Below are 12,688 nucleotides of genomic sequence, written 5' to 3' on the forward strand. Positions count from 1 at the left end.
GTATCTGTTAATCGATCCATCTGCTTTCCTCTTTATTTTAAGAATCCACTTATTCCCAATAGCCCTTCAGCCCGGAGGAAGATCGACTAAGTCCCAAACATGATTTTGAATCATGGACTCCATCTCTTCAACTATTGCAGCTTTCTATTTTTCTCTAACTCTACATCCCAATGCTTCCTCAATGGATTGAGGTTCGTCATCGTCAATTGGAAGTGTAACCAATGTCTCATTCTCAATATCAAACCTCTTCTTAGGTTTGATCTTACGAACACTTCTTCGTAAGTTGGGTTGTTGAGAAGTCAACTCATGACTCGGCATATTACTCCCACTCGGTTGACTAGACTCAGGTATCCCTTTTGACACCTCTCTTGTTGATAATATCTCATCCTCCTCAAATAGAGGAACATTTTTATCAACATCACCTTTGATTGGGAACTCTGTTTCGAGAAAAGTCGCATCGCTTGAGTCTATTTCGGAGACGGTTCCATCTAGTTGCTCACCTATAAAAATATAACCTTTAGAGGTCTCATGATATCTTATAAAGATACATTTATTACCTCTTGGCCCTAGTTTTCCATACTTGTGAGAACTATCATGAACATAAGCAGCTGACCCCCAGGGTCTCAGATTACTCAAATCTGGTTTTCTGCCTGTCTAACGTTCATATGGGGTAGATAGAATTAACTTTGAAGGCACTTTGTTAAGTATATAGGCTGCAGTTAATAATGTATCTCCCCAATAGGAGATCGGCAAATTAGCTTGCGTCATCATAGACCTAACCATTTCAAGAAAAGTCCTATTTCTTCTTTCAGCTACCCCATTTTGCTGTGGAGTTCCAGGGATTGTCAGCTGTCTAATAATCCCTCTATCATTACATATTATTTGAACATATCAGACAAATACTCCCTTTCACGGTCAGTGCGTAAAGTCTTAACTTTATGTTCCATTTGATTCTCAACTTTGTTCATATAACGAATAAATCAATCTAATGCTTCAGATTTGTGAGAAATCAAATACACATGACCGAACCTAGAGAAATCATCAATAAATGTAATGAAATAGGAAGCTCCATGTCTAGCTTTCACATTCATTGGACCAAAAATATCCGAATGAATTAACTACAATGTTGATTCAGATCTAATAGCCTTACCAAATGGTTTCCTAGTTACTTTTCCTGGAAGACAATGCTCACATATAGACAATTGAATCTTAGCCCGAGTGCCCAATAGACACCCTCTAGCTAACCGATTCATACGTTCTTGTCCTATGTGTCCTAATCTAGCATGCCAAACTTCATCAGTTATATCTGCATCACTAGTTAAAGCAATGTTTGAAAAACAACCATCAATAGCATAATTGACATCTGGTTCTACATCAAGAACCATAAAACCATTTGTTAAAAAACCATATATGATTGACACTAAGTCAATCTTAAGTTCAACAGACCGACTGTAAAAATTAATACAATACCCTAAATCAAGAAGACACGTAACGGAAACAAGATTCCGTCGAATTTCAGGAGCATACAGGACATCATGTAGAAACAAAACTCTACCACCACGGAGGTTGAGTTTGCAAGTGCCGATTCCTTTGACTTAAACTCTTGCATTGTTTCACACATAGATCCACTTGTTGTCAGCTGGTACCCGACGGTACTCAACAAATGTAACTCGTTCCCGAGCGACATGGTTGGTTGCTCCCGAATCTATAATCCACAAAGGATAAGAATCAGCTAATAACACTGAACTAACAACAAAATGCTCTTGAAAAGAAGACACACTTGGATTTACCTTTTTCAGCTCAGTGCACTCCCGAGCAAAGTGGCCCTTTTTACCATAGTTAAAACAAGTCAACTTGTTTTTAGGCTTCTTTCCAGTCTTCTTTACTATCTTCTTGATTGGGCCTTGTCCCACAACAGCAGCTTCCCTCTTCTTTCCCTTCCCTTTCTTGAACCATTTATTTTTCTTGGATCCATATGATCCTGCAAAACCTACAGCTACATAGGCTTGTCCAGAAATCCTTGCGGATTCAACTCTCTCCGCCTCTAATTCTACATGACGTGAAACGTCAGTGAAAGTCTTGATACTCTCACTGTGAGTTAGGGTCTGCTTCATGGTCTTCCAAGAATCTGGAAGTGAACGAATAACTGCTTGAACCTGTTGTTCATCAGTCAACTCATGACCAACAGTTTTAAGCTCCCGAATCATGTTCGACATCTCCCTGAGGTGTTGAACCATTGATACATTCGGACGCTTTTTGTAGCTGTTAAACTTGATTGTCAGCTGTCGAAGCTTGCTCAGACTTACTCCACTGTATTTTTCTTTAAGGGCTACTCAGACCGCATGAGCCGAAAGATACGACTCATACTCAAAAGCTAGGTCGTCTACCATTGAACTAATCAATATACCCTTTGCAGTGGAATCCTTTTTTTTCCATGCCTTATATGCATCAAGATCTCGTCTGTGTTGTGCAGTAGGACCATCTACAAGTACTTCCATAACCTGATTTACAACCTCTAGAACTTCTTGTTCCTCAAGAACATACTGTATCTTGAGGTGCCAAATCTTATAGTTATCCTCATTAAGTTTTTCACCTTTGGTGAGTTCAGCTATTATGTTTTTGGTTGCCATAATCTGTCATAAATAAACACATTATTTAATATTCAGTGTATATCATATGTATGCAATTTATGATTGACTTAATATTACTTTGAGTTGGTTTACAAAATCAAGTGACAACTATGTTTTCACTCATCATCAATATGACCAATCAAATTAATATTAATCAATTCTATTATATACATTCCAACAAATGAACTAATCATTTATCATATCATGAATTCTTTAATTAAATGAACTAATCATTTAATATATCATGATTTTTTTAATTAAATGAACTAATCATTTAATACTTCATGAACTAATCATGCATCATGTCAAGCAAACAGCATAAATAAATGAACACATCATTAACATAAAATTATGCTGCATATTGTTAACATATATCTAACTGACATGAATGAAATGGACTAACTATTGTTCATACAAAACGATAATAAAAATAACAGAACTTTAATAAATTAGATAGGCAACTACCACTCCCACTAGGACAGACACTAGTGCAGTGGCCAAAATAATCCCTCTCAACCTGGACTCATTTGGAGTAATCTCAGGCAGGACAATTTTAAGATTCTCAATTGGATCCCACACACACTCTCCCAGATCCTCTTCAGATTCATCTGGATCCTCCTTTGGATCTACAGGATCTTCTGAATCCTTTTCAGATTCATCTGGATCCTCCTCTGGATCTACAGGATCTTCTGAATCCTCTTCAGATTCTACTAGATCCTCCTCTGGATCTTCAGGACCCCAATAGAGATGAAGCAACTGTCTGCACATCTCTGAATACGAGATGTGCCCATCATAATCATCCCAAAGTTGGAATGCTATCTGCCTAAGGTTTTCCGGCAGTGAATAGATTAGAGCAAATCTTCTGTGTGTGTCTTGGACTAAAAATTATTCTCGTTCGAGTTTCTAGAACAATCGATCGAGCCGACCAATAAGTCATCCGAGTCCTTGAACAGGGTCGAAATCAAGCTCCTTAATCTCCTCCCAAAGCTTATGTTGTCGTAAATCACGACTAGCCATCTGAAAAATTGAAAATAAATAAGTCAGTACAAAACCGACTAATCAGTACAAAACCGGCTTATTTCAATTTATACAGGCATAATACCAATATAATAAATCAAGAAAAACAAATATTCTCGATTTTCAGGAGTTTAAGTCGACAATTAGAACTAATCTAATTGGTCATACCTATTGGATCGGTTGATTAGGGATCCAGATCCTAAGCTCGGTCCATTGTCCTTAATTAGAACTAATCTAATTGGACAGAGATTTTTATACTTATGTTCTGTTACTTTTTAATCTAAGTCTATTTCGATCAATTTCAGATTTATTGATCAAACTCAGATCCGTTTGATCAAACCAATATTCATTGATTTAAGTCTGACCAATTAGAACAAATCTAATTATTTTGATCAAATCTGACCCATTAGAACAAATCTGGTCATTTGATCATATTTGGTCCAAGTCTAATTAATCAACCCAAATTGATTTCGGGTTTGGATCAAATTGGTTCAGTTAAACCAACTAATAATTTAAACCTGAACCGGATCTAAATGGACCAAAATTACTCTAGACCATCTATCATAAATGATGAATTAATTGAACTCAATATTCAATTAATTATCGCATGTAAATAAAATTAATGCTAATACTATGCATTATTTGGCAAACAAAAATTATACTTTAATTAAAAAACATAAACATATTATGTTTCTTAATTTTAAATACATACAGTAATTTATAATAAACGTTATCATTTTTTTTTTTTAAATCTACTGTTTTGTAAAATATTTGCATACTGTTTTACAAAATATTTGCATGCATGAGTACATGGGAACTTATTTGTTCACAGTTTTTTTTTTATAAATATAAAAAAAAAACACCCATGTCTTTTGCACCGTGCTTCACAAATGCACGATTTTTCCGTCGGCGTTGTGCCCACGATCGACCATGCCAATGTTGCGCCTCTCTCGTAGCCTCCATGCAACCGTAACAGATACAGTCGTCGGTCACGAAGGCTAATCTCCGGCCTATTAGGACGGTCATTGGTCATGGCCATGGACTGTCGTTGTCGACAAATCCATGCAACGTTGCAATTTTACAAATTTGGCACAGCGTGTATGCTACGATACATTAGTCGTGCAAAATAGCGACAGAAAATGACGAAGCGATACAGAAAATTTCCAAACAGAGATTTCATAATTCGTCTCTAAGCATTTAGAACTAACACAGCTCTGATACCAATGTAGATAATTTTAAATGCATGAAAGACGAATAAAATTAAAGCGGTAAAAACTTACAGCGATCTCCCGCAGATCCGCAATCGGCAATGGCGAAACTCGCTGTCAGAAGAGCGATCACAGGATCGGAAAGTCCTCCGCAATTCCACAAACCAAATTCCACCGCCTTGAATATTCTCCTCGCTTACTCTCGTCTCCAACCCACGAATGATCTCTTGGACGCACCCCCTTTATATAGGGAAATAAATCAGGGGTATAATGAACTTTTCCATTATGAGTAGTGGGGAACGTGGACCATATTCCCACATCCCCACTCTCCCCATTTCCAACACCTCTTCAGAGAACGTACCCATCTGGGATGGGCGGAAAGATAAAACACCCAGATTTGACGGTTCTCCCGAGCGAATCAACTAACAATTCTCCTAAGAAATCTTTGACAATCAATTATCAATCCGTCACAGGGTCAACACGGAGGAGATAAATCACAGAAGACTACTAACATTTGGAATAATAATTAGTATATAAGAGAGATATTTACCTTGATTTTATTAAGAATTGAATCTTACACTTCATGATAATAATATTTTATATATTAGTCACTAGATCGAGGAAGTCAATTACGCCCCCACGAACGTAATTGAGTACGGGAATTCTCTCACTTAATGGCTGGGTATCATAATTTATCTCCCTTTTACCTGTCTTGAAATGGACAATGGCGTAAGAATTATATACACATTCGCATTTACTAAAAGAGAAGTCAATGTGCAGATGCATATTTTCAGAAACAAAATTCTTTCATCCTTAATCAATTTGACGATAAACTAAAAACTTTCATCCCTAACAAAAATTTGACGATGGACTATAAACGGATCCATCCCTAAGCCATTTAATAATGAATTATAAATTAATTTCATAATTTATTTTCCTTCCCAAGAGAAATTGTAGAACATAATCATCTGTTTTATTACTGGAAAAGCCAATGTAAATAGAGTTTTGAATCCCGAGGAGATAGAAGATCATCATGGAAAGTAAAAGAACGAATATGTTTTCGATTTTTTTTTATTATAAAATCAGGTAAATTTGCATGCACTCCCCATTGATAAACACAATTTTACATACAGTCTCTATCCATGAAAAACTTTCTTTTCACTCCCCAGTCAAACATATTTACCTAATTACTCATGATATTTTTAGGTACAAAAAGTCCAAAAATCAGTATAAATCCTCTTAAATTCAGTATATTAAATTAGAATCTAGTATATTTTCTATTAAATTGAGTACGATTATTTTTTCACCTCAAAATATACTCGATTTTAATTTAATATGCTGAATTTAATAAAAAATATACTCGATTTTTAATATAAATTACTGACTTTAAGAAGAATTATACTCATTTTCGGACTTTTTGTACTCAATTTTTGACTTTTTGTATCTAAAAAATATGGGTTAATTTCAATAGAAAATATACTCGATCCTAGTATAGAGTACTGGATTATAGTGTAAAGTGCTGAATTTAACAGGAATTATACTTATTTTTAGATTTTTTATACCTAAAAAATAAGAGGGATAATTTTGATAGAAAATATACTCGATTTTTAATATAAAGTACTGACTTTAAGAAGAATTATACTCGTTTTCAGACTTTTTGTACTCAATTTTGGACTTTTTGTACCTAAAAAATCTGAGGGACAATTTAGATATCAATATTTGCATGAGGGAGTTGAAATAAGTAATACTTTACATACAAAGAGTAGAAATAAAATTTATTAGGCATGAAAATTACATATAAAATTATGATTACCATTGAAAATTTTTCTCTAATTTACCGATAAAACAATTCAATCACATTTTGTAAGTGGATTTCATTGAATACTTTATGACGAAATGTACAGTCCCACAAAGAGACAAGGCAGGAAAATCCCACGGTGAAGGAGGTGTTGAAGGGAAATGAATGGACAAGATGATGCCTTCTCCCTCGTCTTCCTTTCTCTCTGGCTGGTTCTGCGGCCCGTTGTGTCTGCAATTTGTCGGATAAAGAACGAACAGAGGAGGGGCATCAGCTGCCGCTGGCTGCAGTGGCCGTGCTGCTGCTGCTGTTGTACGGAATCCATGCGGGCGGAAAATGGTGATCCCCCAGCGCGTTTTCGTCGTCGAATAAGGCCTCCGCATCCGGCAAGGCAGCTCCGCCCACAAGCTGCAAGTCGTCTACGTCTGTGCCCTCCACGTCCAGTAGCATTTCAGCCTCTTCCTCGTCGTCATCCGCTTCGTCGCCGCCCTCCGCGTCTTCCGAGCGGCGGCGGAGGGTTTCGTTGTCCATGGAGACAGCGAGCGGGGTGGTCGGGGAGAGACCTACTAACGGGGGGTTGGATGGGTGGTTGGCGGATGAGGGCTCGGTGCTGTCGTCTGTGACGGCGGATGCAGAGGCAGGGGAAGGGAATTTGTGGCGGGTGCTGTCGGCAAGGGAGTTTCGATGAGTGGCCACAGGGTGGTTGTGCTCAGCGGTGTAGGTGATGATGAACATGGCCGGATCAACTCGGCTTCGCTCCACCTGCTTTCGAGCGAGGCAGCTCTTTGAGCTGCTGCAACGGTAGTATCCCCTGCTTTCCCAACCAAAAGCAGCTTCCATTCTTCTTGCTCGCTTCGAAGCCATAATAACAGAGAGAGAGAGAGGTTTATATTACTTACCGAGGATAAGGAGAGCCCTTGATGGGTTTTTGGCCGTACTTTCGCCACGCCCACACGTCGGCGGAGAGCCCGTCGGCCGGCACCTGGCAAGCCACCTTCTTCTGCTGGTTTTTCCTGGAATAAAAATTTAACCAATTTTTAGATCAAAGTTCGCTCGTTCAATCTGATTGATGAACGAGAAACAAATGCAGCTTGGAAGAAGAACTACGTGAACCTTCTTTTAGAACGAGGAATCTGAGGCGGCAGCCGGTGAACTTGCCGGGATGGTGGATGTGGCTGCGGAAACCCTACGACGGCGGTGGAAACGTTGGCGGGGGAAAGCCACGACGCCGGAGGACTCCATCGCAGCTGTAGCGGCTTCTGCTGACTTTTCGAGAAAAAGAAAGGCTTGTAGAGCTCCTCCAGCTCCTGGAACCCATCCCGTCTCTGGAGCAGATCCGGGAAACCCGAAAAGGAACCACTTTTACCGGCTTCCGCCTCATCCAGCCTCGTCGACGAAGGACGGCGACCCCTCACCACCGCGCCTAGATCCCACTCTTCCTCGGCGGCCACCCACGGCGAGGACGACCACATCGTACAGAAGCTAATTAATCGCCAAGCTCGAGCTATTGGCCTATTGCGTACCTAGTCATGCTTCCGCCACGTGCAAAGCGAGACGGAGGCTTTTACGGAAGCTAGGAAGACGTCGGAAAAGGCCAAGAGAGAGGGCGGGCTAGCGGCGTTGACTTTTATCTCTCCCTGTCAAGCAGACAGGGGAGAGGAAGCGTGGAATATATATATATATATATATATATATAGAGTAATTTGGATGTAGACATATTTCGCAAAATGAAGAAAGCGGTGGGGAGCGTGGCACGTTGAATCAATACAAATCCAGGGTGGTTTTTGGAAACTGGCTTCAGTTTTCCTGCCACTTGCCGGTGACTTTCCATTGGAGGTTGCTCGGTCCGGTCATATTTAAAACTCCAAGAGTACGGAACGATTTAATTATTTAAAATAAAAATAAATTGATACAAATTAATTTTTAAAAATAAATTAATTATTTTTAGAAAAAGCGAACTGTGTGAAGGATATTTATTAATTAATATTTAAATATTTTGTACACTTATCATTTAAAATAAGTACATAAACTAAAAGTGAAACTCTATAATATCATGGCCGGGTTAAGACCTATAACTAAAGTCTCAATTTTTATTAAGACCCTTCTTTTTAATATATTAAATATATTTTTATATGTTTTTTTAAAATGAACGAAAAAAATAAGCTCAATGTGATAAAAAATTACATAATCTCATTATTTAAAAATTGAGTTCATTATTTTTAATATATTAAATATATTTTTATGTATATTTTGTAAAAGAATGAAAAAGATCGGGGTCCATGTGATTAAATATTTATATGATATCAATCTATTAAAATTTCAGATTTCACAAACATCTTATTAGGGTTACAATGAATAGAGTTATAAAGAGACTTTTTTTAACAAATTAAATTTATTTTTAATTATGAATGTTATTTTATAAAATCTAATATATTCCTCTTCAATATCTCTAAATCTAACCTACTCTCGTTACATTTTTCTGATGCTTTCCATACACTGCAAAATAAAAATGTAAGTTTATTTTAATCTCCCCCTTTTCCCCTTTTCTAACTCCCCCTCGATGTGCTTCTCTTGCTCATTGAGATTGGAGAAGAGAAATCGTACCTAACACTAACATGCTGATTAAGTCGGTGCTACGATACTCCTTGTTGATTAAATTCAAATGATCATGCATTTATCCATATCGTGTCGGATAAAAATGAAAGATTTTATTATTTTTTAGCAATAACGAGTTAGATATCTCTACCATTTCGCTTCCTTATAGACATTAAGTTTAACTTTTATTTAGATATATTTACAATCATAAATTATTCAATTTTCCCTTTTTATCCATTCTATCATTTACAATTATTCTAGTTTACATAATGAAAAATATCATTTATTTTTTCCTTTGCTCTGTGCCTAAAAGGCTTCCATTTAGTTTTTGATAAATGATAATGACTTGTTTGGTCTCATTGTAATCTTTATTTTCTAAGGATTATGTTTAGTTTTGTCATTTATACATTGTTTTTTATTTATTTAATTTTTGTGCTTCACCAATGATGATGAGTTGAGTATAAGAGTATGATTTTTTTTTTTCTTATTTCCTCAATTTTGTTCCTTTTTACCAGGATTGTTCTATCCATCTTTTATTTAAATAATTAGATATACTTTTATCTTTCCTCATTTTTAAACAATTTTAAATATACTTATTTTAAACTAAGTGAATTGTAAATTTATTATCTCAAGGTGTATTATTATTTCTATTAATAATATTTTGTTTAATACTGTAAAGTTTATATTTTTTTGAATTAGGTTATCAAAATTTGAATTAATAATTTTATATCTAAAAAGTGAAAAAATTAAATTGTATAAAACATATTTTTTTAAAATTCATATTTAATTTGTTAAAAAAATTTAAATCACGGTCTTTAATCTAAGTCTGAATGAAAAAAAAGATGAGGATTTTTTTTTTAAACAATATCAAAGACCTAAAAAGAATTTTTTTACCTAAAACCTCAAATAGGCTTGAGCCGACCCTATATGGTTAGGACTTTTTCAGATAAATATCTGATCTTCTCTTAACCTACTTAACTTCTCTCTTATATATTGTCAATCATCGAATTCAAACTCGATCCTACTCGAACTTAGTTAAGCTGATCAACTTTGATCTGAGGATAATTGAACCAACCGTTTGAATTTGGATATTATTGAGCTCTTATAAGGATAAAATAATTTTAGAGCCTATAAGAAAGACAATATGGTTATGATTATAGAACTTGGAACATATTAGGGTCATCTAACTATCACTAAAGAAGATTCAATTCAGATTTTTTTTTAAAAAAAAACTCTCTCAATTCTCACTACTGCTATTAATTAAGTAATGCCAAATCACATTTGAAGAGTTGCTATTGTTACACACACTACATGCTCAGTGATTTCCTTAATGAATGTGTCAATACTTTTGCTGAGAGGTAAAGTATGATGTTCAGTCCATTTTGCATTCTTCAATTTTTGCCATGAACTTCTTGTTGTGGCAGCTTCATGTTGTGTTTTTTCTTCTAAGTGCCCGTGACCTGTCTGATACCCGACGTAGATGTTTTTTTGCATCATTATCATCTGCCACTATCCAACGACATCTACTCATTTTTGCTCTTCAATCTGAAGTCACGCTGCACCACTTTCTGGTGGAATTTACTGAAAAAAAAAACCCCAACACCAGCAATAGCAGCTGGAAGAAGTCACTCAGCACTGTCTCCATAAGTTTTTTTGAACCTTTTAGTGGCCACAGAATCACAGCCAATGTAGCTCAGATCCTCCCACAATTGCATCATCATATCTCCTCCAATTCCTGCCCATTTGCTAGTGCAGAAAATAGTGAACTCGATCCAACTGAAAAAAAAAGAAGTAATGTCAACGCTGCTCTGTGTCATGGAAGAACTGTGCCGGATGAATCAGGAACAGGGAGGGGTGCTGCGGCAGAACTGTTCACGAACTCAATAATTCCCGGAAGGCACAAACTCCCTGAGAAGCATGTTCTGGATAACAATAAAACTCAACTTGCTCGTCGGTGACTTATCCGCTTTGCCAATTCCACGGCCTTATCTGGAAGGCTGCTGCTTCCTGAATTCACGGAGAGAAGAGAAGGTGTTAAGTGTCAATAATTCCTAGGCTCTATGTTAGTATTCATGACTAGCTAGCTCTATTAATAGATCCCAATGAGTGTGGAATATCCTATTGATTATTTCAACTCTTGTTTTTACCTGTGTTGTCCTTGTTTGGTGAAGTTTTTCATAATTTATCACCCTTTTAGTGGGAGATTATTCTGGAGCTCCAGAGACGGCTGAAGTGACGATTTTATAATTTACTGTTATGAATAAAGGACTGAACACATGTGGCAAGGTGAAATCGCTCGTCTCCAGTGTCCCTGCCGCACCCGACTCAAGGCCATCACGAGAAAAGTAAATCACAGCATCCTGAGCGAGCATGTGACAGGTGGGGTGAGTTGCACAGGGACCGGGGATTTACGCCCCGACTACCCTGAGTTTCGACCCCGCGACCTCATATGGCAAGCATCCCACCACATACCAACTCGGATGACCTGTGGGGTCATCCGAACACAGGTACTATATGATTATAGTTTTTAACGTAACGATTATGTACCTATGGGGTAATGATGTAGCGACAATGTCGCCAATGGCGTAACCAGGTTTAACAACTGCCTTGGGCTAAAAATGTTGAGCCTAGTAAAGCCCAGCCCAGCTAGGTTAAAGTCTAAAATTGTTGGGTTGCTTGCTGGGTGAGACCTAAATTTGCTGGGAATTGCTAAGCTGCGCTAGGCTAGAGCCCAGCAAAGCCTACACTACAAAAAAAACTGCCTTTTGCAACAAATTTGGCGACGAATTTTAAAAAAAATTCGTCGCAATTTGCGACGAAATCAGCGACGAATATATTTCGTCGCAAAGATCTCGTCGCAAAATATTTTGCGACAAAAAGAAAAAATTTGTTGCAAAATCTGCAATGAAAATAAAATTCGTCACACTATTCGTCGCAAATAATTTGCGACGAAAATATATTTTGTCGCCGATTTTGCAACGAATTATTATTTTCGTTGCTGATAATTGCAACAAAACTAAAATTCGTCGCATATTTTGTAACGAATTATATTTTCGTCGCAAGTTAGTTGGAAGATCATAAACCTTAGACCAATTTAATTTGCAACGAATTTTGAATTTTGCAATGATTTCACGTTCGTCACAGAAATCGTCGCAGAATTTGCGACAAATTATCAGATTTGTCGCAGATATTTGCGACGAATATAGAAATTTATCGCAGATTCTGCGACGAATCTGAAAATTCGTCGCGGAATCTAAGTCATGTTGTGAATTTTTTTTGTCGCAGAATTCGTCGCAAATTCTGCAACGAATTCTGTGAATTCGCAACATCTACCTATCCTGAATTCTGCGACGAATTTTCAGATTCGTCGCAGAATCTGCGACGAATCTGAAAATTCGTCGCAGATTCTGGGACGAATCTCATAATTCGTCGCAGATTCT

The 12,688-nt window shown here is 37.1% G+C and overlaps 1 protein-coding gene across 1 annotated transcript; it reads right to left on the reverse strand.

The window, feature by feature from the left end:
- Window positions 1-6,603: 6,603 nt before the first annotated feature.
- Window positions 6,604-8,314, reverse strand: LOC121989397 (WRKY transcription factor 22-like). The gene is made up of 3 exons (XM_042543423.1): window positions 7,767-8,314; window positions 7,553-7,666; window positions 6,604-7,464 (listed from the first exon to the last, which is right to left on the reverse strand). The coding sequence occupies exons 1-3, from the start codon at window positions 8,123-8,125 to the stop codon at window positions 6,924-6,926; spliced, it is 1,014 nt and encodes a 337-aa protein (XP_042399357.1). The 5' UTR covers window positions 8,126-8,314; the 3' UTR covers window positions 6,604-6,923.
- Window positions 8,315-12,688: the final 4,374 nt, after the last annotated feature.

This window comes from Zingiber officinale, chromosome 6B (assembly GCF_018446385.1).
Source record: "Zingiber officinale cultivar Zhangliang chromosome 6B, Zo_v1.1, whole genome shotgun sequence".
In the NCBI taxonomy this organism is placed as follows: domain Eukaryota; kingdom Viridiplantae; phylum Streptophyta; class Magnoliopsida; order Zingiberales; family Zingiberaceae; genus Zingiber; species Zingiber officinale.